Raw genomic sequence first — 26,620 nt, 5'->3', positions numbered from 1 at the left:
TCTCGCGCTGGGTTCGTCTTGTAGCCAAAAAAACCACCCGCCGTTTCCAACTTTTTTTTTAATTTTTTTTTTTTTTTTTTGATCGTCAACTTTTAGAGGAATTTTTTAGGATTGGGCCGGGGTGGCTACCGCCACCTAGAATAATGAACCTGCAATTCTGCCTCGCTAAGGAGGAACGCCGTATGAACATTTGCCAAATTTCCCCGGATAAAACATGTATTTTTGAGGAAAATAATGCAAGTTTTTCCTTGAAATTTTCAGTTATTTTAGAGTAAATCCCGAGTAAAATTTTCTGGACATTTTGAAGGAAAATATTCAACATTTTCCAAGTTAATTCGTGTATGATTGAGAGAAACATGGGAATGTCAAAAGGCTCATACGGCATTCTTGCTTCGAATGGCAGAATAGTCGACCATCTTTACTACGATTTTTGTAATCTCCACGCCTTCCGCTTTGCATATGGTTCCAAGTCTCGTCTGTTTTCATCCTGGGCCCTCGCTCCACTTGTTGTTTCAAATTTCGCGCAGGAACGGTTTTGAGTTCGCTTCAAAATAGTGACTACACGTGATTTTACAGGGGAACCCGCTGATCACTTTTCTGGTCGGTTATTATTCTATGGGTACTTTAATTTGTACCCGTCTGGTGGTTTGAATTTGAATTTTTGAAACGAATTGTAAATACGCAGTTCGACCGTTTACCATCATTACATCGGTGCCACGCGTGGTAGACTTATAAGTTTGTTCGAGCAACTCCAACTTGCGTCATACGAAAGTCAAAACACAAACTTATCGAGGAGAAAATATATGCTCTCCGCAGACGGATTATGAAATGAAAACTAGTTGTCGCGAAACTCATTTCAAGAGAAGAACCTCGAATTAGACGAATCCACGTGCACTTACGTATGTAAAAACGGAAGTGTAAAAATCAATGAGCCGATGAGAGAATAATTACGAGAGGAACTAAAATGACCCTAAATCACGGGGACAGAAATATGTGTGACAGACGCGTCTCTCGGAAACATGAAAAAAAGAAAATGTGGGACAGAAGAAAGTTCGGGCAGGTTTTCTAGGAAGCCGAAAGCTAACATATTCTGTATACATCTGTCGTTAAATAGGCTGATAATGACGTCTTTCGCTTCGCTAGAAGCCGTCCCGTCCGTCGCCGTCGTATTGACTCGCTGCTCCGCGCCCGGCCCGAACGAAAATATTAATAACAACACTCGCAGCGGCAAGACTCTTCTCTGGAATAAATTGATAGACTGTACTTTTCCCTCTTTTTCTTCGAATCAGATATTGGCTCTCAACGCAATGACGTCCAATATTCTTTTCGGTACGCCCCACGCATTCAAATCCACACAAAGTACGAGCTACCTTAAACCGATGATCATATCCAATAATTTTGCAAAATAAGAACCAGAAATAACCTCACTATACTATCATAGAAAAAAAAATTGGGTAGCATTTACCATACTTTGGTTAAAAAATGGCACAACCAGACCGTATGGTAACTTTCGCCAAAATTACTGTCACAATAAGGAAAAATCTTGTTATTTTCACGATAATTTTAGTGAAAGTTACCATTCTTTCTTGTTTTGCCCTTTATTAACCAGAATGTGGTAAATGCTACCTACTTTTTTGATCCGTGTAGAGTAAACTACAGGGCACGCCCCCTGGCCAACCCCCAGAGTGCGCTTAGTGCCCTATAAGACCTATTTATTGGGCCCTCGGGTTAATCTAAATTGAGCCAGCTTATACAGAAACTATCTCATAGCGATAGCCGTCAAAGTCATGAAAATCGGCACGATACAAAGATACATCCACGGAGAGAATTTTGACAAAAAATGAACATTTACATATATAAGAGTCGCTGTCACAGCGCTCTCTGGCGCTCTGCGACGCCTAACCGCCACAAAACTCGGTCCTCCCACGAGTCATCAGGGAGTTGGCACTTCCTTATCTCATCCGAAACCCCCTCGCCACCCTTTCATCGGCTGTCCCCTTCGTCTCCTCCCAGGAGGAATCCAATCAAGCGTCCTCAAAATGAACATTTGCATTATGTTAAAATGGGAACATTTTATTCACAGCTTTATCACGTAGTATCACACCTGGGCCAAATTTCCAAATTCTGAATAAAGTGAGCTTACTTAAGGACTTATACCACCATGCATTTCCGCAACCGAATATAGCATCTCGTCATTCTGTGCGTTTTGCGCCAGAGTCGATTGTGCGCAATTATCGGCGGAAAATTCGGGAGGCACTCGGCTGATGATGCTCTGTCTGTTGCGAGCTGAATCCGTGACGTTCGGTTGCGAATATGAGGCTATTACGTCGTGACACACCCGTAATCGTATGTGCGGGATTATTCTCAGCCTCTTGGCACGCTCGATCCTCGAATTACCCGGCTAATTTGTAGCGTGAACAATTTTTATTTGTTTGCACCCTCTTGTATAGAGTCCAACTGGACTCGCTCGAAGTTTAAACTTTCATCATCATCGAAATGGGATGAAAACATAGTTAAGACGGAGTAATAAGGTATACCGTTTACAATATCGCCAATTTTCTCGGGTAAAATGTTTCCTCAGCAAGTATTCAGAAAGGTTTCAGGACATTTTGTCAACGATTTTTTGTCCGCGCACCTTTTTTGTCCAGTAGTTTACGCCCACACGTAAAATAAGCAACAGTGACTTGATCCAAGCGTTATATTTTAGTCGGTATGTAAAATTAAATTGACAATCTGGAAATGAGAAATAGAGGGAGAAGGAGGTGTTGTTATGGTTGCTCATTTTCTAAATGAAATGTTATTACTTTCTCCTTTTTGTCAATTTGTCATTGGTGAATATTTGGTTTTATCCTTAAAATATTGAATGTACAATATACCTTATATATGTATAGGTACTTTTTTCATTTTTTCTTTACAAAATTATTACTTCATTTTGAAAACATTTATATTTTTAAAACCTTTTCCAAGCGACATTAATCTCAATGAGCCGCAGTTGTGCCGACAGAAACTGCAAAAATGAATAAAAGAGGGAAAAAAACCATGAAGCACGCAATCTTCAGTTTTAACCCATTTGTACATCGATCTTTTAGAGTCAAATACGTCAAATTTCGTCAAATCGTTGCGCGTACACCTCGCTGCAGCACAATAAAAGCACAAAATGTAAAAGAAAAAATTAAGGTGCTTTGGAAATCATTAAATTTGACACGGAACCACCAATATTAAAAAAAAACACATTATATTATTATTCTCCTTTGATAAATTGATACATATTTTTTTCCCATCAATTTAAATGAGAATAATCAATGCGGAGTGTGCTAACATTTCAAAATCATGAGTTAAAAAACGCTGACTATCCGAGTATAAATATTCAAGCCTAACAGAGCGGAGCGGCGTGCTGCTAGCGCGAGAGGCTCACTGGCGCCTACAAACCTAAGTGGATACTTCACGCATTGCACAATGCTTGAAGTATCCACTTAGGTTTGTAGGCGCCAATGCGCTTTTCGCTCTGGCCGCCCGCCCGCCGTGCGTTGGCGCCTGAAGCAACTATTTCACAACAGAGGTGTTGCACAGTATTATACGAAATTGAACGTATTAAGAATGACAGGCATCCTTTAAAAGTACAGATCTTTCCTCGCAAAATAAATCAAGATACTTATCGTACACAGGAAAAATCTAAGAGCCTTTAGCTGAGGCAAATATAGAGGTTTATCCGGTTCAGGTATAACAAGGTGGCAATTTCTTGAAAGATAATTAAGTCCTGTTACACCAAAGAGGTGAGAGTTTTAGTGAATTTTGTCTCATGGAATTGACGCTCCCCCAATTTTACCAAAACTCTCAACTATATATTATTCTCCGTTGGACCAAACAGACAAAGCAAAAATCCAAGCAAACCCTCATTCTTCCAAGACATTATATATTTTCATCCAAAGACGTCGTGAGCAATTGTCGTTTGTATTTACATGTGGGCCAATTAACTTTGGGTCTCAACTGGCACGTGAACCAAAACTCCCGTGCCGAAAAAACGCGTGGACGTAAATTACTGGAAAAAAACAGGCGCGCGGACAAAAAATCGTTGACGAAATGTCCTATAACCTTGCATAAATACTCAAAATAATTGTAAAAATTAGGATTTGAGAAAACAATTTTTAAGAATAAATTGTGTTGTTCCTCTTGAATAAACATGAAAAAATTAAATAAATACACTTATAAAATGTTCGATAAATGTTGCATCTTTACTGGATGATAAATTCCATGGTGATTCGGACTCAACGTTCAATGAACACGGGATCATTCATCGAGAAAATTCAGAAAAACTTCTTGTGGTATTTGCACACACAAAAATAAGAGCTCGTTGTCGGTCTGAACATGCGCTAGCTGCACAATCGCAATTTAGCGGACATATACTGCACTGAGAATCAATGCGCTAGGGATTGCAGGCTTTTCTAGCTGTCCTACGAAACACGCGTGATATGAAGAGAAAAATTCCGGACCTTCTTGCGGAATTCCCATACTTTTTCGATACTTCCGGGCCGCACCGCCTGCAGAAAATCAGTACCATTCCCGTATTTTCCGGACTAGTAGACGCCCTGGGCAAATAACGATTGGAAAGGCTGCGCAAGGACCGAGCGTCACCATTTGAACTTTTCAAACAAAAGAAGAGGGGGCGAGGCGGGGGGGGGATAAAAAAGCGCATACCGAACAAAGGGCGTCGCGTCGCTGGCGGTGCCGATGACGACGAGGATGATGATGAGCAAGTTTTCATCCTTCATCGGATGGAAGTGCTTAGGCAAAACGACGTAACTCTGATGAAATCCCTGGGTGAATAAGTTGTTCTTGCTAAGGACGGGAAAGTTCGGGTCAAGGATTAGCCGGCGACGTGGCGCGGTGCACTCGGCGGGACCCTTGGCCTATATCGCGGGTTCGCGGGTGCACGGACCGGGCCGGGCCGGGCGCCGGGTGTTGCTCCCGCGAGTGACGTCATTCTTCGTCCCCGTTGACGTCATACTTTATCGATCCTGGCCCACCGCCCCCGCCCCCGCCCCCGCGCCCTCACCTCGCGGCGGCTCGAGTAAAATTTGGACCCCGATCCCGTAAATTACGTAACGCTCTGCGTAACACGTGCCTTCCCCTGTTTCTAAGCGTTGGCTCATCGGCGAGGGTGAAGGAGGTGTGAAGCTACTTCGACGTACTCCGCTTCGATTTTTTGGGAGGGGTCGTCAAAAAGAAACATACTGACGAAAATAATGAAAATTATTCTACAGTCGTTTTTTAAAAGAATAGGGGGAAAAGAGAGAGGAAAACTAGGGGAGAGGTAAAAATGAAGAAAAAACGAGGCAAAAGATTAACAATCAAGGGGAAAAGCCAAAATGAAGTTAGCAAAGAAAAATTTAAAAACAGAAGGAAAGCTTTTGGGAGGGGTCATCAAAAAGAAACATACTGACGAAAATAATGAAAATTATTCTACAGTCATTTTTTAAAAGAATAGGGGGAAAAGAGAGAGGAAAACTATGGGAGAGGTAAAAATGAAGAAAAAACGAGGCAAAAGATTAACAATCAAGGGGAAAAGCCAAATGAAGTTAGCAAAGAAAAATTTAAAAAAAGAAGGAAAGCATGGAGGAAAGACAGAAAAAACGAAACAGGCTGAGGGGAAGAAATAAAGGAGGAAAAGAAGACAACGTGAAAAAAAAATACGTAAAATAATTATGAGTACACCTGCTGTTCATGTATGTGAAAGGCTACTAGAGAGACAAATGTGACTGTCCACGGAAAAAACAGTCTAGGTCCACAAAATTTCAAAATCGAGTTATAGATACCAGAGCATGGAAGATTGTCCTACGATTATTTTTTGCCATAAAACGGCTAAGTGCGTCGAACCAAATGCACGGCTTATGTTGAAAGAAGTCAATCAATTGCATCACCTAGATTTTAGGTAGATGGCACCAGTTTCCAGTAGTGTCGCTCCAGAATCGTTTTTCCTGGGCGTCAAACTTACCGATTTGATAATTCTCATTTCCGCGGGCTACCCTAAAACTTGAACCATTAAAATGCAATTCCTCATGCCTTTTTCACCCATTTTAATTATAAGTTTTTAGAACGCCGAACCGGGCATATCGGCTACTAAATAGACATGAATTTTGAAAATTCTTGGCCCAATTTCGATAGGAAACTCCCAAGCGTAGGGGCAGTGGTGAACGATTCGAGAAGGTATTGGAATGGAGACAGAAGCAGCCAACTCATAACGAGTAAACTTCAACCTTCTCTGCTTGTAAACAAACAGGACACCTGAGACCGGGCCTCGAGTACCATTAGTCCACCGTCGTCAAGTCTCAGCAACACCTCTTTGGGGTTGGACTCTTCCTGATAAGGCGACCGGGATTTCGAAATTTTTTCGGGGATAACCGACAGCAAGCCGGTGAGCCGTGCCAATGGATCATGCTCGCGCTGAAATGATGGATTTGACAGGTCCGTCTCCTCTAGACCAGTCTGGCCCCTGTCCTGTATATATATGTATATATATATATATATATATTTATATATATAAATAAAATTCATGTAACATAGTGCGGTGTGCGCTTCGTATAATGTGACGAACTCATGTTGTTTGTGTTTTGTATCGAGTGTCAAGTCAAACCATCGCCCCGTCGACGAAGCGATGTAAATATGCTTTGGCGTGAAGTCCATCGTCCGTGTGACTACATACCTCTCGAGGCTCACCTGCGAAATAGTTACGCCTTTTCGAGGCACGAAACTCGTCTGAATTTAGCCGTCCGTGGGGCTGCCGAACTTACGCGCTTTAGCGCTTCGTCGTTCGGTTCGATGCACTCTTAATTACGCGCAATTGCGAATCAACGTCCAAATTTCCCGACCTGGTCGCAGAGGCGGACCCAGGAGGTTGGCATTACTTGCTTTCCTCCATTTAAACCCGTGTTGAACTATCGATTCTTGTCAGAGCACCTGGCCCCTCCGAGAATCGATTCGTTTCCTCGGGTTTAAATGGAATTAAAACCATGTTGCCACCTTCGATGCTAAGTCACGTTATTTCGCAAGCTTCCATTCTCCGAGTTTGATGTTCATTTGCAATTTTTCCCCTTCGAATTTTCCTCTAAGCGAGATTCCACGCGATCAAAATGCTGGAGGAGTTTAAAGCCCTTTCTGGCGAGAGTAAAGACATGCGTCATTTTTTACTGTCTCCCTCTCCTTCGTCCCTGACTGACTCAGCTCATGACATTGCAAAACGGTCAGAGAGAACAAATTGCCACCGGTTTCAGAGATTACAGGAGAAAGTATCTCGGGCTGCTCTGTAAAAAGTATCTATTTCAGAGATTATCGGTTGATATGAATAATGGATCAGGTAATTAAGGGTAGGCCACAGGAAACAGACGAAATGAGAGGAGAAGGGTGAAAGGAATTTTGGAGGGAATTTATGAAATATTACAAAAAAACAGTACAAATTTTATAATCTTACTGGCCATTTGTGTCCTATACACGAAGTAATAGACGACATTGCACTCTCGTGACTTTCACTATACTTCACCATTTCATTTCAAAGTTGTTTAACCCTTTTCTTAACTCTCGATGACGAGCTACGGCAGACTGAAACACTTTTTATTGCCGATAGATGGAACCTATAAGTGTGATGGTGGTTCCGGGGTATCAGATATAATTTTTGCTCTTATCATTTAATAGATGATTGATAAGTCTTTCATCTCTGAAATGGTACATTTTCGAGTGAGAGCAGCTCAAAATTGCCCTTAAACTAGTAAGTTTTAAGACTGCGACCATACTGAAGCGAAATAAAATACGCGCCATTTCGAAGCAAGTTTAAACGACCATGGACAACGAATCGTCATCGCGCCGTATAGATAGTCAACCGGCCACTCTGTTTACATCCACCCTGATTCAACAACACCGTGCCAACGCGGCAGCTCGCCGGACTGGAGGGGATGGGATTCGAGAGGGAGGTGTGTTTGTTTACATTTTTTCTACGATGAGCCGCGATCGAAAGTGGTACACGTTCGATTCATCACGGCGGCGATTTGTATTAATTGTGCGACGCACAGCACGTCCATTTATTATCTGCCTCTCTTAACTTTCCTCATTCCAATGGCCGGCATCCAGCTCGGTCCAACCACCAACTAATCCGAGCCAGTGGCGTGGCGTGCTTTGCGATATATCGATCGATCTGCCATTTAAATCCGTGGAAAAGGATCGATAAGCAGGGTGTTCGCAACGAACACCTTAATAATCGATTCTGCACCATAGCTTCAAATGGCGAAATATCGATAATCGATTATTCACGCCTCGCCACTGATCCGAGCGCTGCCAATGTGAAGGACGCCACTAAATTTAAACTTATGTCTATCATAAAAGTTGTATTGTAAAAATAAAGTCTCGGTCCACGATGCGGCCAGATTCTCCGCGACATTTTTCATTCCTTGTTATGAAAACAACGTAACTTTTATTGGGCTGTTGTGACGAATGGCGTTTCGGTGCAAGTGGTGCCAAATTGATGATTGGAGTGGAGCTCCGTGAAAACGCAGTCCAGTCACGCTACTTTAATCATTTCAATCATGCTGAAAGACGACATCCTCATATCAAAATGAATCTCTTTCAAAATTAATGATAACGAAAAAAATTGAGGAAAGCCTCCACCTTCCCGGCAAAAAGTTTGATTTAAAATTTGATCGTTCGTTCAAATTGTAAAATAAAAAATGGTCTAATCAGGAGTCCCGAGTCTAGCGCAACCTTTTAATAATTTTTCAACATTTTTTTTAACTCCCTAACGATCAACACCAGCGAATTTTGCTCTCGATCCATATCTGAAGTTTTTAATATCTTAATATACTTCCGGAACCTAAGAAGCGAAAACGTATAGTTACCACTGACTGCCAATCTTATTCAACAACATGCGCCCAAAAACATTTTCAAATAATTTAAATCTTTCGGTTCTAATAAGTTTTTTCGCTATTTAATTTTTAACCGCTTCAGCAACGAAGCTTGAATCATCGGCTATCGATAACTTCTCATTTGAAGCTATGGCAAGGAATCAATCGCTAAGGTATACCCTGATAATCGATCCTTTTCCATAGCTTTAAAGGGAATAAAAGTATCGACTCATCGCAAAGCAGGAATTTTTTGTTAAATTTCCGTTCGTGTGATACCTGAGAGATACTTCTCGACCCCTCCTCTCTAGGCACTTGATTTAAAGTAAGGGCGTCACTTTGTATGAAAGAGTTTTAACGCATAAATAAGAGTTTCATGAAATGACTTTAAAATTCAGATTACTGTATCTTTGGTGTCTGGCTGTGAAAATTGATGGAAGGGGTCAATCGCATGTCCTTGATCAAACAGGGAAGGTCATGGCTATGTTTTCGTTAAGGCGAAACGGGTCACAAAGGTCATTCTAGGCCCCGGTGTCTCAAAAGTAAAGAGAAGACTCATAAACTTCACTAAGTACCTTTTCCGTTTATCGTCCACGTCCACCTTCCCGAGTCCCCACGGTCAGCCTCACCTCTCATGATGCAATATCTCACCTCTCGGAAGAAAGTTTTCTTGTTAAAGTACTATTTTAGATCTTGGTAATAAACAAGACTTATCTTGTACATGTACAACATTGAATCTTCGAATTACATGCAAGACTTTCGTGAATATACAAAATTAGAAGCGGTTATGCATATTTTTCCTTGAAATTTTCATATATTTTAAAATGCTAATATAACCGGAAGAAAAATACAACTTTTCCGATCAATTAGTATTTGAGACAAAATTTGGCAACGCCTTAGCCTGAAAAATACGCAGTTTGTCCTGAACAAAGTTACATCCCTGATTATTACGGGTGCATCTTTTCCATGCATGACCAAGTCTGCAACCTAGGGGAAAAAGGGGTCAGCGCCCCCCGTGGAAAAATTTCCCTCCATTCCTGAACGTAAAGCCCCAATTCAGCGCAGCGCAGTGTAAGGAGCCTCTTGACACCCCTCTCCCCCTCTGGGTACCTTACATTATTTTAATCGCATTTAGCAAAAAGGAACCAACACAATTAATGTTTTGTAAATATATAGCTTCTTCATATTTATCTAAAAAACCTTCCAGAATAGCAAATAGTTTTTGCTTCTAACCAGATATTTTAAATTTTAAAAGAAAATAATTGCGTGAAGTTTAATACTGTACATACATTGAGTATTTTTAAAAAGAAAAGAGAGGTTGCACGATTTTGAAAACACTGTAATCGTGCTGGTTCCTTTTTGCTGAATGTGATCCTTTAATGCTGAAGCGCTAAGGAAAAACGCCGTAAGAACATTCGAGAGTTGCCAAATTTCCCAGGATAAAACAGGTATTTTTAGGAAAATCATGCATATTTTCCCTTGGTATTTTTAGGTAATTTAGATTAAATCGCGCACAAAATTGTCCGAAATTTCAAAGGAAAAATATTCACATACTATCTTGAAAACTCGTATTTTGCCCGAGAAAATTTGGCAACGGCTGAAGGTTCATACGGCGTTTTCCCTTGGCACGGCAGTATGGGTGCCCATAATTTTTGACCGAGCATTTTTTTACAAAAACTGATTGCGGTAAACTTACGGGTCGTAGCGTAAACCAACCAACTGCGTATTTTTTTTTGGGGGGGGGAAATTGTGCTTGTGTGTGAGCTTTTTCCCTCTGTAATGAGATATCAGCTTTAAGCTGAACTTTTCACGCACGTTGGCTTAAAAACTCCAACATCCCGAACACTTTTTTTTATTTAGTTCATTTATAATTCATGTACGTATATGCCACATGTTATGACTATAATACTTGTCAACCCCCCCCCCCCTAATATTACACATTAATATAATATACCTAGGTACGTAAGAACACAGGGAAGCATTAAGATATTACAAAATTTTACAAAATAAAATAAAGGTTATTGAAAATTACAATTAATATTATTTAAAAAATCATTTAAGGAGTAAAAAGCTTTGCCAACTAGTAAGGCTTTTAGACCAGCCATATACTCTCTTACTTCCATTTCTGAAGAGCTTTTCTCAGGTTCAAGGAAGGTTGTTGAACAGTCTGATGGCAGTATGAGACTTTTAGTGAGATTTTTTAGTGAGGAGTTCTCCCGAAGGAAAGCGGCAACGGTGGAAAGTTCGAGGGCGAGGAAAGAAACAAGCGAGCGTGGCGGTGGAACCAGGAGTCGGGAAGGGGTGGAACCGCGGTCGTGTTTTCCACGTGTCTACGCGAGTTTCTCCGTGTCTCTTCCGGCTCGAGCGCAGCGAACATGGTCGACGGCGAATAAACACACCTACCTGGAGACCTGTTGATGTCGAATGCTCGTCTCCCTCGTAGTCGTAGGTGGATCTCGCCGAGTCTAAGTGTGTCACGATCAACAACTTGCGTGACATTCCGCCGTCACGGACGCACTCCCTGTCCCGTCCCGATCCAGTGGCGTGGCGTGAATTGCGATTATCGATTGTTATGCCATTTAAACCTATGGTAAAGAATCGATTATTAAGGTGTTCGCTGCGAACACCCTGTTTATCGATCCTTTTCCATAGGTTTAAATGGCATACAATCGATATATCGCAATTCACGCCACGCCACTGTCCGATCCCACCCTCCGAGGCGAGTCCGCTCTTGAGACCCGCCGAGAGCTGAACTGGACCACTGCCGTGCTAAGGAAAAACGCCGCATGAGCCTTCAGACGTTGCCGAGTTTCCTTCAATTAAAAGCGAAATTTACCGGGAAAATTGTGAATATTTTTTCCAAAATTTTCAGACAGTTTTGTACGCAATGCACTCTAAAATATCTGAAAATTTCAAGGAAAAATATGCATGAATGTCCACAAAAATACATGCTTTATCCGAGGAATTTGGCAACTTTCGAATGTTCTAACGGCGTTTTTCCTTAGCACGGCAGACCAAGAGAGGGTGTCTCGGCCCCGGCCCTGGCACGCGACCGTAGATTAATGCACGAAGTGGCGAGTCGTGAATGATCGACTATCGATATTTCTCTGTTTGAAGCTATGGTGAAGAATCGATTATTAAGGTGTCCGTTGCGACACCCTGTCTATCGATTCTTTTTCATAGGTTTAAATGGCGGAGCAATCGATATATCGCAAAGCACGCCGCCGGCCTTGTGAAGAAGCTCCGTTCGTGTGAACCTTGCTCAAGTGACGAGGACGCTCCTGAAATTTAAGGTCTTGGCCACTGCACCTGGGACCGTCTAACGGGACGGAAAGGATCTTCGTTGGACTATATTTGGACCGCGTTTAGCAGAAAGGAACCAAGCCTCATCAGCGATCAGCTATTGCCAAAAACTGAGAATTCAATTTTTTACAAGAGAACGTGTGTGCGAATTCCTCTGAAAATTTTAAGGAATTTGTTTCCTCCTATGCGGAAATTTCACTGAAATTTGCACAAAAATTCTTGCATCTGCTTTCATGTAAAAAATTGAATTATTCAGTTTTTGGCAATAAGTGATGAGGCTTGGTTCCATCCTGCTTAACGCAATCCATTTTGGGCTTGGAGGACAAGTGAAAAAAAAAAAATAATAATAATGCGATATAAACCAACGTAGATGCCTTCCGGAAGATGAACTCGACATTTGATTGACGCGCGGCGCGTAGAGCGATGGATGAATATTCGAAGTTGGGTTCGAACCCTACGTGCAACTATTTTAACTCCACGGTGGACCGGGTGGCATACCCTCGATCTTGCGGGCGAAATCTAAGATCGCTGTCCACAGCTTTTGTGATAGGGTACTGGTGCAATTTATGTTTTGCTCGAGTGTGCACGCGTAGGCCGTGGCTCTTCTACTTCTTTTTCTTTCTCTTCTCCTCCTTCGTCATCATCATCTCCATCTTCTCCTCCGTCTTTCTTTCCTTATATTTATTCTTCATTCATTTTCATCTCGTTTTTCTCTTCCCTTTCTTCCCTCTAGGAGTCATCTTTTTCCTTTGCTTCTCTTTTTTATATTAAGTCTTCTTCTTCTTCTTTTTTCGTTTCTTCTTCTTTCTGCTTCTTCTCTCTTTTTTCCTCTCGTTAATCATCTTTCTTTCTCTCCTTTTCCTCTTCTTCATCTTCATTTTCGTATTTTGCTTCCGGTTTTTCCTCTCTTCGTACTCTTCTCCTTCCTATTCTTCTTTTCTTCTTATTCCTCCTCTCTCTCCTGTTCTTTTTCTTGATTCTGTCGATAGATTTTGTATACTTGAATTTCGTCGCTTAGGCAGCAAACATACCGAGGAGCGCGAATCCTCGCGCAAACATAAACCAAGTTATGTGTGCGCAAATGAATATTGAATCAAGCGGAGCTGTGAATCAAGCAAAACTTATAGGAATACAGATGATTTTCATTAATTTTTTTTCTCTGGAGACCCGCGCAAGAAACAGATCAAATATTTTCACTCACTTGCGCGTAGAGTGAGTGAAACTATGCGCAAGTGGCTGACAGATTATTTTGATTTAATTCATGCGCATAGTTCTTTTTAGTATGAGACAGCGCGATTAAAGCATCACGACACTCATTCTCTCATCAAAAGTTCATGCAAAATGCGTCGCACACATGGAGAGTTCTATCAAATTCGAGGAATAAGATATCGTTTATTGTTTATATCAGAGTCGAAAAAGAGAGATCTGCTTTTATTGTTTATATTAAATTAATGCATTCAAACATTCGCGAAAAGATAAATCTACGTTGCCCACACCGGTCAAAGAAAACAATTTTATTCAAAGCGCAATAGCTTCTAAATATATTGGCCGTGAAAACTTAGCGATCGGTCAGTTCAGAGAGGGAGGTCTTTTCTCCGTGATAATTTGGATGTATTTATCCTAAAAGGAACTACGTCACACGCAAACCCTGTGCGCATAGTTCCTTTTAGCATAAATATGTCCATTTGATGGGTTGAAATCATGCAACATGAGGAGAAATACACATAATACTGATGTCACCATCTCTCGAGAAAGGTGGGCGCCTTCGGTGCATATTTTGACTCCTGAATTAAATTCGCGGAAATGACTTCTGCTTCTCTTCACGATGGCGGCAGAAATATTTTTGGTAATTGATTACCCCGAGAAGGTGCAGAAAACGTCATATGCACGCAGGGCCGGCGGCATTGACGGAGAAAAGCGCATAAATCAGTCATCTCGAATGCTAGTAATGCGGATTGCTCGGGCCGAGATTGGCCGTTTCTCATGGTCCTTTCTCTCAGAAGTTAATAACCGTCTTTCTTGTGCGTTTTTATTAGAGCGGGATTACCTTGCAGTCGCGCGAATTGAGCTGGGCGTAATTTTAGCTCCTCCACTCCGCTTCTTTGGTGCCGCTATAAATTTCCAAGAAGCCAGCTCGAAGGTTCTCCTATAAATCCGGGATGCTTTTCAATTTAAACTTGCTTAAGATGTACAGGACTCGCAACGTTCATTGACGTGTCAGCGCCTGCAAAGCAGACTGCAGACGACTCGCTCGTCATCTCTCCCGGGTGTTAAGTAATTAACACTGCCGCGTTGAGGAAAAACGCCGTATGAACATTCGGGAGTTGTCACATTTCCTTCGATAAAATTTCTATTTTTGAGGAAAGTCATGAATATTTTCCCTTGAAACTTTCAGGAACTTTAGGTGAAATTGCACTCAAAATTATCTTAAAAAATGATTGGAAAATATTCATTAATTTACCAGGAAATTCGTGTTTTGTCAATAGAAATTTGGCAACGCCTGAAGATTCATACGACGTTTTTCCTTAGTACGGCAGAACAGCTCATCTAAGCGACCAACTTATTGAAACTTATCAACGAGTCGCCCTCACTAGTGCGGAATAACCGGATTCATGCAAGTTGGCAACGATGTGCTTGTTCCGTATTTTGTCCGTGTGAAGGTTGTGCGTGAAGTATCTCGCAATATTGAAGGCGCACTAGTTTCAATCGCCCTGGCTCGAATGTCGACGGTGAAACTGCCAGTCCACCTATCTCGTTTGAGGCGCTTGAAAATCTCCGCTCCCAATTTATTTCTTTAAAGGGAAGCAAATTAGTGTTTTCCCTTAAAGCTTTCAAAGAGTTTTCTATGAGTGGAAAAATTCACGGAAGTTTTCAAGAATTGACGTTGAGTCGTTCTCTATTTTAAAAATTAAGAATGACAGGAAGTCCGAAACGTTGCAAATCAAAATACGCGATCGATAGTATATCACCGTCGATGTGCGACATTACGCGTTGGCTCCGCCCTTCGCCGTGTCAAATTACCATAGATTTGTGGATACCACTATTCGTGCTCTACGATTGCCCGTGTTGCATAGGAAAATATTAAAGGCGCGCTGTATTTTAAGCGCACTTGCTCGTATGTGCGACATTGCGCATTGACGCCAACCTGCGCTACGCCACGCCGTGTCTAAAAAATTGCTGGACTATGGAAAAACGCTTTATGAGCATTTGAATGTTGCCAAATTTCCCATGACAGAATATTTACTGTGGAGGAACATTATGAATAGTGTCCCTTAACTTTTTAGGTATTGCAGATCTAACTGCAAAGAAAGTTCTCTAGAAATTGGAAAAAAGAACATTCACTAATTTCCCAGAAAAATCGTACTTTATCAGAAAAATTTGGGAACGTCCGAAGGCTCATCCGGCATTTTAACTGTACGTGGCACATTCAAACGACTGTAACTATGCGAAGCTGACAATAAGTTAAATTTCACATTTCCTGGCTTCCGTGAGCCCCCCCCCCCCCCCCCCCCCCCAAGAAAAACCGAGTAACATGAAACCTTGAAATTTTTCGTGAATCTCCCTTTGAAACTAGGGAATATACTTACTTTTCGAGAAGAGGCATGTGTTGCGCAGTTCCTGCGAGTGGGGAGGGGGAGGGGGAGAAAATTTCACAACTTTCTATGCGGCTAGGCTGATTCTGATTCACTGTATAATAAATAGGAAATTAAATGATACCGGTCAAAATGTCGTTATCAGAAATTTATACGGCGTGTTTTCCAACTGCACGGTTTCAACCTCAAGCGCGAGAACCGAGTGTACATTACATGAAAATATTGCCATGTTGCCAAATTGAATCGAGGAGATCATAATTAATCCCCTTGTTGGAAACGGTCGCACATGGGTGGTTTTCGACGGGGTGAGCCCTGCCAGCGATTCACTTTCGGAACTGCAGTTAGGCGACCAATCAGCCGGGCCCGAAATAAACTCATTAAAAATGTTGGTCAAGAACTCCGCATGTTAATTGGGCAGCGGACGGGGGTGGCGAGACGGTATCGAACCGTTTTGATTTTAAAAATAAATTCCGGAAAATTTCTTTTCGGTCCGCACCGCGCGTCGGCCGGGGGGGGATCGAGATTCGGGATTAGGAAAACACTGCCAAAACGCGCGCGTTGTTCGCGGGGCTTCCCGCGGCGCTTGCCAAGTCGTGCCGGATCCGGCGAGGGGCGCGGTGGCTCCCCGCACGATTTGGCAACGGCGCTTCTTGATGACGCAAACGCGGACCCCGGGGCCCGAGCTCCGGCGCTGGTGAACGAGGACGGACGGGAACATCAGCCGTAATTAATAAATCAGCCCGCGATCCCCCGTCCCCCTCCCCCCTACACCCTAGCGACGCCGAATCCCATCCCTACCGCAATGGGGAAATTTAAATAAATGTCGCACTGTCTATTAGTGCTCCGAGCCAATGCCAGTCGAATGCTTCCGATGACCGATGACGTCATATTTTCCCTTTTATACCCTACTCGACTCGGCCGAATGACAACTGGAAATGGGACAACCGTAGACGTGTGCTATTAAGCGAGAAATAATCCATTTTTGAACATTTCACTGGAAAAAAAAAAAAAAACACATTGGATCTAGAGTCCTGACTCTTAAAAACATCGACAAGAAAAAATACTCTTGATTCAATCGGATTTTGCTTAAATCAAGAACCAAGCCTTTTAATTTGAGTGGATTTCCTTTTGATTTAAGCTTCAATCTGATTGAATCAAGAGTATTTTTTCTTGACAATGTTTTCGAGAGTCTGGACTCTAGATCCAATGTGTTTTTTTTTCCCCAGTGTTTTCCACCCCGATATTTTTATTTATTTATTTGTTTTACTACTTCAAATAACCCACAAGGGATGATCCTGCGCTTTAGGCCCGTCCCCCCTACGTCACTAAGGAACAACCAGTCCCAGGCAACCGAAATGAGACGATCGAACTCGGGTTGCCTGGCCGGGAATCGAACCCGGGACCTCTCGATCATAGAGCTACCGCTACAACCACACTACACATAGGAGGGCATATTATCAACGTGTTGACAGGTTGATTACATGCACTGTTTTGCAGGTCAAACCATCTCATGATCTGGAGCGTTGAGGCTAAATTAAATTTATTGTAATCTCAAAATGATAACATCTGCGCTATAAAAAAATTATAACATTAACGATCACGCACGAAAATCCATTCAGAAATAAGCACCAAGGGGTCCGAGGGGCAGAAACTCCCCGGTCGCCCCTCCAGTCTCGTTCGACAGGTCGCGTTTAGATAGCTCGGCGCTGTCAGGGCGTATAGTGGAACGCTAACGGATCAGTGCCAAAGGTTGGACATATGGGTGCAGGTTTAATCTTTGGTCTTCTCGTAAAATTTATTCGAAGAGACACCTCTTAAAATTTAAAACGTGATGAAATTAACATCAAAATTTGAAGTTTTTGTCAAAAATTCAATGTCCGACTTCTCTTTCGACTCGTTCCACTGTGCGCGGTTGTGAACGGTGGGAATAAACAGAGACGCGCGAAATCAAGTTAAGGGGTAAACAGTGGAGACGGGGCTCGTTCCAGGGATCGTCGCCTTGTTTAAAAGAGCAATTAACCGCCAAGTAAAGCTTTGTTTAAGGGCTGGATGCTTTGCGAGTCTAGCGCCTTCCACGCTCTCCTCACTGACGTCAATGCTCGTCAATCTTCGGTGGTTACTTCACGTTTACTTCATCTTCCTCTTCCTATCTTAACACGACTTGTTCTTACTGTGTGGTACTGAGTTGATGAAATGTTGCGAATCTAAGAATCTGGTTTTCTGTGTGTGCAGGATGCGGAGCGAGAAGTCAAACGGCTCGAGCATCATCCACCGGGTGCAGGAGATGGAGCTGGACGAGGTGGAGCTGGAGTCCGAGTACGACATCGAGAAGACACTCGGCGAGGGCTGCTTCGCCAAGGTCCTCCTGGCCGTCCACCGCAAGTGCAACACCAAGGTCGTCCTCAAGGCCGTCCACTCGGAGATGACCTCCCTCAAGGCCTTCTTCCGCGAGTTCCACTACTCCTACCACCTCTCCCCCCACCCGAACATCCTCTCCTCCTACCCAGTGGCCTTCAAAGCCGACGACTGCTACGTCTTCGCCCAGGAGCACGCTCCTTACGGCGACCTGGCCGCCGTCATCCGCGAAGGCGGCCTCCCTGAAGACGCCTGCAAGAGGGTGGCTCAACAACTCACGTCGGCCCTCGAGTTCCTGCACTCTAAGCAGCTGGTCCACCGGGACATCAAACTAGAGAACGTCCTCGTCTTCGCCCCGGATCTATCCAAGATCAAGCTGTGCGACTTCGGCGAGACGCGGCGGGAGGGCTGCCTGGTGTCCAAGGTCAAGTGCACGTGGCACCCCTTCCTCCCGCCGGAGGTCTGCGAGGCGGTGTCCAAGGAGAAGTTCATCTGCCGCACGGCCGCCGACTGCTGGCAGGTGGCCATCGTCCTCTTCGTCTGCCTCACCGGCTCGCCGCCGTGGAAGTCGGCCGACCTCGCCGACACCGACTTCAGCAACTTCCTCAAGTGGCAGAAGCGGCGGACCACGAAGCTCCCGCACAACTTCCGCAAGTTCACCCCGCGGACGCTCCGCATGTTCCGGCGGCTCCTGGAGCAGAAGCCGGAGAAGCGGGCGCCGGTGACGGAGGTGAACAAGTACCTCAAGGACGCCTGGCTCACGGACACCTCGCCGCTGCAGCGCAAGAACTCGGACAACCTCTACCTCAACTGCAAGGACGACGACGACGACGACATCAAGCACGTCTCGGACGTGAGCAAGACCCGCTTGCGCAAGTTCCTCAACTCGTACGGCCTGGAGACGACGGTGGATCAGAAGGCGGTGGCCAAGCGGGTCTGGGAGTGGGTCCTGTCCTGCGACAACAACGCCGACTCGGCCCTCGACGTCACCTGAAAGCCGCACCCGGAGCTGGTGGTCAGACCCCAAACGGGCTCCTTGGCTAGTATATGACTATTGGTCTGGTGGTGTTACGAGCTGTGCCAGCGTTTCCTCCCTCGTAGCCTCGTTTCCGTTGGTCGACGTCTCCTCCAGACGCTTGTCCGACTCCCCTGTTTCGCAAATCACCAAACGTGGACCGCTCGGGTCGGCAAACTCATTAAGTCCGTCTGACAAAGTTCACAATACTCTGATCCTGAGAAAAATACTATCTTCCTTCCTTTGCTTCCTATAAATACTCACATTGGACACATTTAAGTAGAATTAAGGCGCTTGGAGGACAAGGAGCATAAGTGCAGTTTTCCGAAAGAAATTGATATATTAGCGATTTCAACTAAATCTACGTTTGAAAATCACCGGTAGAATCCAATTTCAAGATTCAAAATGTGAGCTAGAACTTCCAACCCGCCATGAGGCTTTACATAATTCAAAAACTTTAAACACGTCTTTCTCAAAATTGAAAAAACTGCACTTATGCGCCTTGTCCTTCGAGCCCTTCAATGAAACTAGCTCAATTTTACGCTGCCTAATCGGACGAGTTTTGGACTGAGAGAAATTTTGTACAAATGAGTCAAATCAAAGCAAACGATGTTCGCACAATTGCTTCGCTGTCCCTCTTGGTCCAATTCATTTGGGCAGAGTTCCTCTTAGCACAAATACATCCACTTTCCCCGTATGTTTCTTTTCATTCTCTATTTTTTTATGGCCAGAAAACTAAGAATCCAATAATTTTAAATTTTCTATTGATTCCTCCTGGATATCAAAGAATATTTCACATGATTTAGAGGTTGAGTAATGCTTACAGTTTCCCTCTACACAGATAATTTACGTCAACATATTTACCTAGTTCAGCTCGGCTGATTGTGCAGAGGCGAATCCAGCAATTTGGCAACACCGGATTTCCTCCCTTTAAACCTATGCTAAATAATCGATTCTTGTCGGAGCACCTGGTCCCTCTAAGAACCGATGCATTTCCATAGGTTTAAATGGAGAAAAACAATGTTGCCAATTTGCTGAATCCGCCAATGTGATCGTGGTTAAAGCCGGTCAACTTTCGTAGCACGCAAAGCCAAGTTTTAAACAAGCAGTTGATTTCCTCTATTCAGACAGTTATTTTTCCGGTTTCTCCTTTTTTAGGAATTTTTTCATCCGCAGCTCCGAGTGCTCCAAAAATTCTATCCCTACCCCTGCAAATTTTCAGTGAATAACCCTTTGATTAGAAACAAAAAAAAAAAAGAGGATACGAGGGCACTAACGAGGAGTTTTTTAGTTAGCACCACCAGACCATTTTCAATTCTTTCAAGCGACCACTGGTGAAGTTTCTGGACGTGCCTGCATTCACCTGCATTTTTAACCAAACGTAAAACTGAAGTGAAATTCATTTTTATAGGTGAAAATCGCGGAATTCCATAGAATTAGTAAAGCTAGGTCTTTGAATAAGGCTTCATGTCAGCCTTCTATCATTGAGAAAAAAAGAGTTTTCTAATTATTTGGACGTACTTTCCGTGGAGAGAATTTTGAGCCTTCAATGAGGAAATACATCAAACCTTTTCGCTTCAACTTCAACGACGAAAAAAATGACAACTGTGACTTAATATGAGAAGGTCTCATCGGACAATTTGAGACTGTATATTGCTTGTTTCTATTTGTATTTATTAGCTCACACTTGAATACGTATTAGGTTAGTAACAAAACATTATTCTCGAATGTGTCCAAATAATCAAGACGGCAAATGAAGCCAATCGTACTATCTTGTTAAAGTTGAATATAACTTTTTAGGATACTTGATATTTTAAATACCAATTGATATCAACCCGACCTTAAGTGACTTAGGTTTTAATTTGAAAATGTTTGGCAAAACTGTCTTCTCAGGATGATACATTTTAAGGATTCTGTTAATTGTAGCATTTCATAGATCCGATCTACTCCTTATAGAATGATATTCTTGCTTCTGAAATAATTAGTAAGTTAAATCGTTTTTTGCGGCTTATCTTCTAAGGTGGAATTTATTGTGACTTTTTTTTAAAAAATACGCCCACTTGCATATGTTTTGATGTGCATCCTGACTTTACACCAAAATACTGTAAAGTTTTTGAAATATCAATTTTGAACAAATAACGATTTACTCTCATTTGTGTAAGGAAACTACTCAAACAGGCAGTGGCGATTTTTCAGGTTGGGAACACTGTTTTTCCTCAATTTAAATCCATTAAAAATATCGTTTTTAGGTGAGGCAATCTGCCTCACCAACAATCGATTGTTTAACATACATTCAGAGGGAGGAAAAACAGCACAGTCAGATTTCAAGAATCGCCGCTGCAATTAGGCAGCTCCCACTTCGAATAATTCTACAGAGATACCAGAAAATTTTTGTGATTTTAGGATAAGGTCTACCACGTGGTAAGTAGCTATTATTAGATTAGAACAATAAGTATTAATTTTATAAAAATTGGTACATTTCCACAGAAAATAACCCTGCTGTTTTTTTCTATTTAGTTTATTCGGCTTCCCCAAATTTTTGTGGAGTGAGCCGTTTTCGATTTAGAGGCAATTATTATTGATGGGCTATATATGTGTGTGGGCCGGCATCCTGAATTTTTTCATTGCCTATCTTTTAAATTATGTTGCTTTTTAAAACTCAGTGTCCGTCCAAATTTTAATTATATTCTTGTCTGGGCACTTGCGCGAAATACGTACTTAGGCTGTAGCGAGAGTAGCTACAGATTGTTTCAAAGAGCACGGGTGTATATTTTTAACTTGCAAATCAATTACACTGTCTTTCAGTATAGTAATTGATGTGATGCTTCAAGCTCGTCTAAGAAGAATATATAAGTTGAATTTGAATACTATTACAAATGGTCTGTAGATTGAAACATGTATTTATACTCATCAGGAAATAAGTGCTGAGTGCAGAATGAGAGGCACTAGTGATAAGCACAGACCTGTCGGCCACAAAGAACTTTTCCTGAAAGTTTGAACAAGAATCAGAATACTCGTTTGGACGTTGTTTTTTAAATGCATGATGCATTAAATCTTATTGTGCTCGTTGTCAGTTTTTCATGGGAACCATGAGAAAGGCTGTTGGCGGACTGATAGATTTTAAAATAATGAAGTCGAAAACAAAGCCAGTGCTTAAATTCTACAATAAACTTGTTGAAATGTAATAGAAGAGGTGTGGTTCCTTTATTTCACGAGAATTTAGTCATCATGTGTAAGAAAGTATAGATGCTAGTCATTTTGTGTAAGATTGTATAGATGCTAGTCATTGTATGTAAGAATAATATCAGTCGCTACTTCACTGCCCCTGGAAAATATTGTAGATATTAAGTGTTTATGTTTAGAAAAATATTTTCCTTGAAACTCCCTAAATTAGAGATCAGAAGTCAGGAAATCATTCAAGCTGAGCCATTGAAATTCAATCCTCATTCTCGTGAAATCAAAATTCCTGGATCAGGCTGAATCAAAGCTGGATCAAAGGTAAATTCAGCATTTGCTACGGGTGATGGTCCGAACTCTCAAAATGAGTCCAATAATTGGATGCAAGAGATCATTTACATGATTCCTTTTTCGTACTCGCTCTGCGTTTTGAAGATGTACACGTCATGTATTCATTAGGAGTAAATTTACACTCAATGACTTATGGTGTTGAGGCATGTGGCTGTTTACGAACAATTTTAACAGCAAGGCACGTTTATTGAGAAGACCTTTTAACGTTAAACTATTAAAAAATACGTGTAACAGCTTAGTCACACTGTGACCATACATTGTGCGAGCTACTAAAATATGTGTTGATCATCTTTAAGGCGTTATTGCAATTGATTCTTAAAGTTAGAGCAAAAAAGGGAGATAATGATGGTCATGTATCCTCAAGACATAAATTATGTGATATCGCGTTTCCTCAACATTGAAAAATGATATGCACTAGACTATAATCTTTATTTTAAGTAATAAAGAATATTAATGGCTCAAGTTTCTGTAAAAAATGTACCTCTCAATACTCGTTGTACGTACTTCTATAAAGAATATTTAGGTACTGATTCACGTATTCGTTTATTTGTTAATTACATATTTATTTGTTATAATTTATTTATTCTATGATTTCTTTTTTAATTTGATATAAAAACTTGCATAAAAGACTCAGTACAAATTGTATTTTGAATTTTTATGAATGACTGAAAAATACTGAAAAAAATAAAAAATTACTAGAAAATATATCTTTGTGATTGATTTCTTTTCTGTTTCATAAACTGCGGACGAAGAATTTTTCCAGATTCCGCTTGATTTAGCCTCTTATCAAATGAACGTGTTTCTGCCAAACGGAACTATGTGCATTGAGACATGAGCCTTGAAATCCATAGGAATATATACATAACAGGGCTCACGTCATAATGCACATAGTTCCGTTTGGCTGAAATAAGTCCAAATACGATCCACGATCCGTCTTTTCAGAGACCGACGTAAGACGTTCGATTGAGGCAGATTTATTGGTAGAAACCTCCGCATTGAGAGGAGTGCGGAGTCATTGGTAAACTTTTTAACTGCCTACAACCTTTGCAAGAATAATTGGATTATCAGAATTGTTTTAAAATGAATGATCTCTTAGAAAATCTGTCCGCACGTTAAATAAATAGTTGCAAAATCGTGCCAAATTAGAGCAATTTTTCGAATTTTTAGGGCCCACTAATTTAAAATTTGCCATGTTTCGGTGATGCGCAATGACTCCGGTAAGAGAAGAACCCCTTCTCCAAATTCAACGCTCAATACACTTCAAGACACATGTAGCTAATCGCATGTTGGAAAAACTTCAGCATCCACAGTCTTTAAACCGTATCTAGGTTGCTGCGCCCGCTTATCCATTCAAGAAGCGTGATATAGTTAAGTAAATGATGCAATAAGTTCCAAAATATTATTCAATTTTGACAATTTTTTTTTTTTTTTTTGACATGTATTTTACATTAAAAGTGATCTTTTATTTTAAAAAATGAGTCGGCTCGCAAATTTTTGCAGTGTTTTTGCAATACCTCAAAAATAATAGAACTTTATTGCTATGAACTTTTTGTCGATATTTTTGAAATATTCCAGAAATATTTTTTCATTTGATGGGACTGTATCGAGTATCGTCCCTGAAAAGATGGTCTGTATCTGGTAAGGGGACAAATCTAGTTGGAGAAGAAAGAACCATTTCGAATGGATCAATCGATACTCGTGATTTAAAACTGAAAAATTGTTTCGGCTCATAACTTCCGCCATTTGAATATTGAGTGATCAATAAGCACTTGTACGTGTCAGGGATTTGCGAATGGATCACCAGACAAGGTGCGAATGGAAGCATTTTGATACGTGTTTTCTTCATGATTTTCTTCGTGTAGAACACGATTCACTCAACAAAATTTCCTGAAATCAACTGAATTTAACATGTTTTTTTTTAAAAAAAGTAAATTCAAATCTTCCGCTCTTAAAAAGACAAAAGTTAATATGAGTCGAATTGCGCAATAAACGTTACTATGACCGTTCTTAACAGTCCGTAACAGCAGGGCCGGATTAAGGGGGTGGCCACATAGGCCGCGGCCCATGGCAGCAAATCTAAGGGGCGGCAAAAATTTGCAATTTTTTAAGGTGTAGGTATAAAAAAATCGGATTTATAAAAACAAAATTACAAACTAGAAAAGGCGACAAAATCTCTCATTTCCGAAGAGAATAGTAATTTCTAATTTTGTCGTCTCTTAGTAATACAAGAGACAGCACCCTCAATAAGTCGAGTTACGAGAGAAACCAAACACGCAATTTGGCCTGGAACGGCGCGGCGCGGCGCAGAGAGCAATGATGACGAGGACTTGAGATGAAAAGGAGAAGCCCTCGGCGCGGCGATCGGCATGTAACACATATTAGTGCCTACAAGACTGCACGAATACTTCACGCATCACATCAAACACAGTGCGGTTATTGCGGTCAGCGTGAAACGGATATCGCCTACAAGAATGCATGAATACTTCACGCATTGCGCCAAACACAGTGCGGTCAGCGTGAAACGCATAGCGCCTACAAGACTGCGTGAATACTTCACGCATCGCGCCAAACACGGCGCGGTCTGCGCGGCGCGGCGGCGGAAGTTAAAATCATTGAACCACATTTATATTTGTTCTTTCATAATTTCTTCGTTCATCTCTTATGAATGGAAGGCCTTGTCCACACAGAGATAGGTTTACGGAACTTAACTTTCGCGCAAAGTTTCGTGAACTTTTCCTAGTTAGTGTTGACAGGGCTTTCCCAAAAAAATGTGTTCAACACGAGTAAATGCGTCTTATGCACCCCTCTCCCGCGGGCACGTTCATTTGATGGTTTTAATCGAGTTTCAAAACGATTGAGAAGGGGGCGGCAAAATATAGGCGGCAAGTAGGTGAATCCGGCCCTACGTAACAGTATGAAAATATAGCAACCTCAATTATATTACTTCGGCTCAGCTGTTGCATACTGTTAACACTTTGAACAAAACAGGGCAAAGAGGAAATATTCCTCGATTTAAAAGTCTGACGAAACCGTTTTAAGGCGCCCTTTGATTCAACTTAGATAATTGTTTTTCTCGTGAGCGGGGAATCCAATTTCCAGTAGCCAGTGTAACCTCAAAACGTCAGTATCTTAATCAGAAGTTGCGATACAAACTTAATTGCCAAAATGTAGGTACCTGAAAATTGCGAGATCACAAGTGAAAATTCGACCAGATATTACTTTAAGCTTAGTTCCGCAGTAAATTGTAGGTATACATAAAAATAAACCTCTTTCTTATGCTTGATACCAAAAACAAGCGACGTCATTCGACTGAATATACGAGTTATAAATGCTACAAGGGTAGTTGAGTGGCTGTAGACTTACAGTGCGCAAGGGAGAGAATAAATAAAGACTGCAAATAAATCACGTTTGGACTTTGAGTCTTTTTATTAGATGAACAACCTCCTCTCTCTCTCAGTATCAAAGCGTAAAAAAAGTCAATGAACCCTTGGAGGCGGATATGCCTCCACAATTGCCAGTTTATGCACTTTATTTCAACAATAATACATTTAAGAAAAGGAAAATTTGATGATAGCTTTTCTGTATAATACTTTGTCAACTAAGAATACGTACATGTGATGGGAAATTTTCGCCCAAGCGGCCGGCATTAATAATGCCAAAAGAGTCTCTCGACGGACTCAGAGGTCAGTCCTCGCTGGTTTGCCACTGCAAGTTAGTCAAAATTTGCCGCCCTCTGTTTCATTCAAAAAGGATTTTTACTTTCTCGCTACCCTAGTTTTTTTCGCATGCTCGAATCTTTCTTGCTGATGTGGAAACTCAAAGACAACGGATTTCCTTTTTAAGATCGCTCCTCCTGTTCTTTGCAATACGCGATGGTTGTGATACTCAGGGTGACCCTATATCGCTGATTATTGTATTTTGTGGGGATTCTCTCCCAGTAAAAA

At 41.7% G+C, this 26,620-nt stretch overlaps 2 protein-coding genes across 5 annotated transcripts in view; one reads left to right on the top strand and one right to left on the bottom strand.

The window, feature by feature from the left end:
• Nucleotides 1-7,615, bottom strand: part of LOC109037175 (5-oxoprolinase) — a 52,901-nt gene extending 45,286 nt beyond the window's left edge. For 2 of the 4 annotated variants that reach the window (XM_019051712.2, XM_072300006.1), the window contains exon 1: nucleotides 7,466-7,615. Coding sequence is in view for 1 of the 4 variants with exons in the window: in XM_019051710.2 (XP_018907255.2) it covers nucleotides 7,466-7,472 (7 nt within the window). In the remaining 3 variants the exon portion in view is untranslated. The remainder of the gene's footprint in view (nucleotides 1-7,465) is intronic. The other 2 variants (XM_019051710.2, XM_072299990.1) reach the window with 2 other exon arrangements.
• meng (serine/threonine-protein kinase meng-po) overlaps nucleotides 1-23,381 on the top strand; it is a 29,966-nt gene extending 6,585 nt beyond the window's left edge. The window contains exon 2 of the mRNA XM_019051716.2: nucleotides 18,011-23,381. Coding sequence (XP_018907261.2) covers nucleotides 18,012-19,127 — 1,116 coding nt within the window. The 5' untranslated portion in view covers nucleotide 18,011 and the 3' untranslated portion in view covers nucleotides 19,128-23,381. The remainder of the gene's footprint in view (nucleotides 1-18,010) is intronic.
• The last annotated feature ends 3,239 nt before the right edge of the window (nucleotides 23,382-26,620 follow it).

Source organism: Bemisia tabaci, chromosome 1 (assembly GCF_918797505.1).
Source record: "Bemisia tabaci chromosome 1, PGI_BMITA_v3".
NCBI lineage: Eukaryota > Metazoa > Arthropoda > Insecta > Hemiptera > Aleyrodidae > Bemisia > Bemisia tabaci.
Note: the sequence above shows the minus strand (reverse complement) of the source record. Positions and strands in the feature narration are given on the sequence as shown.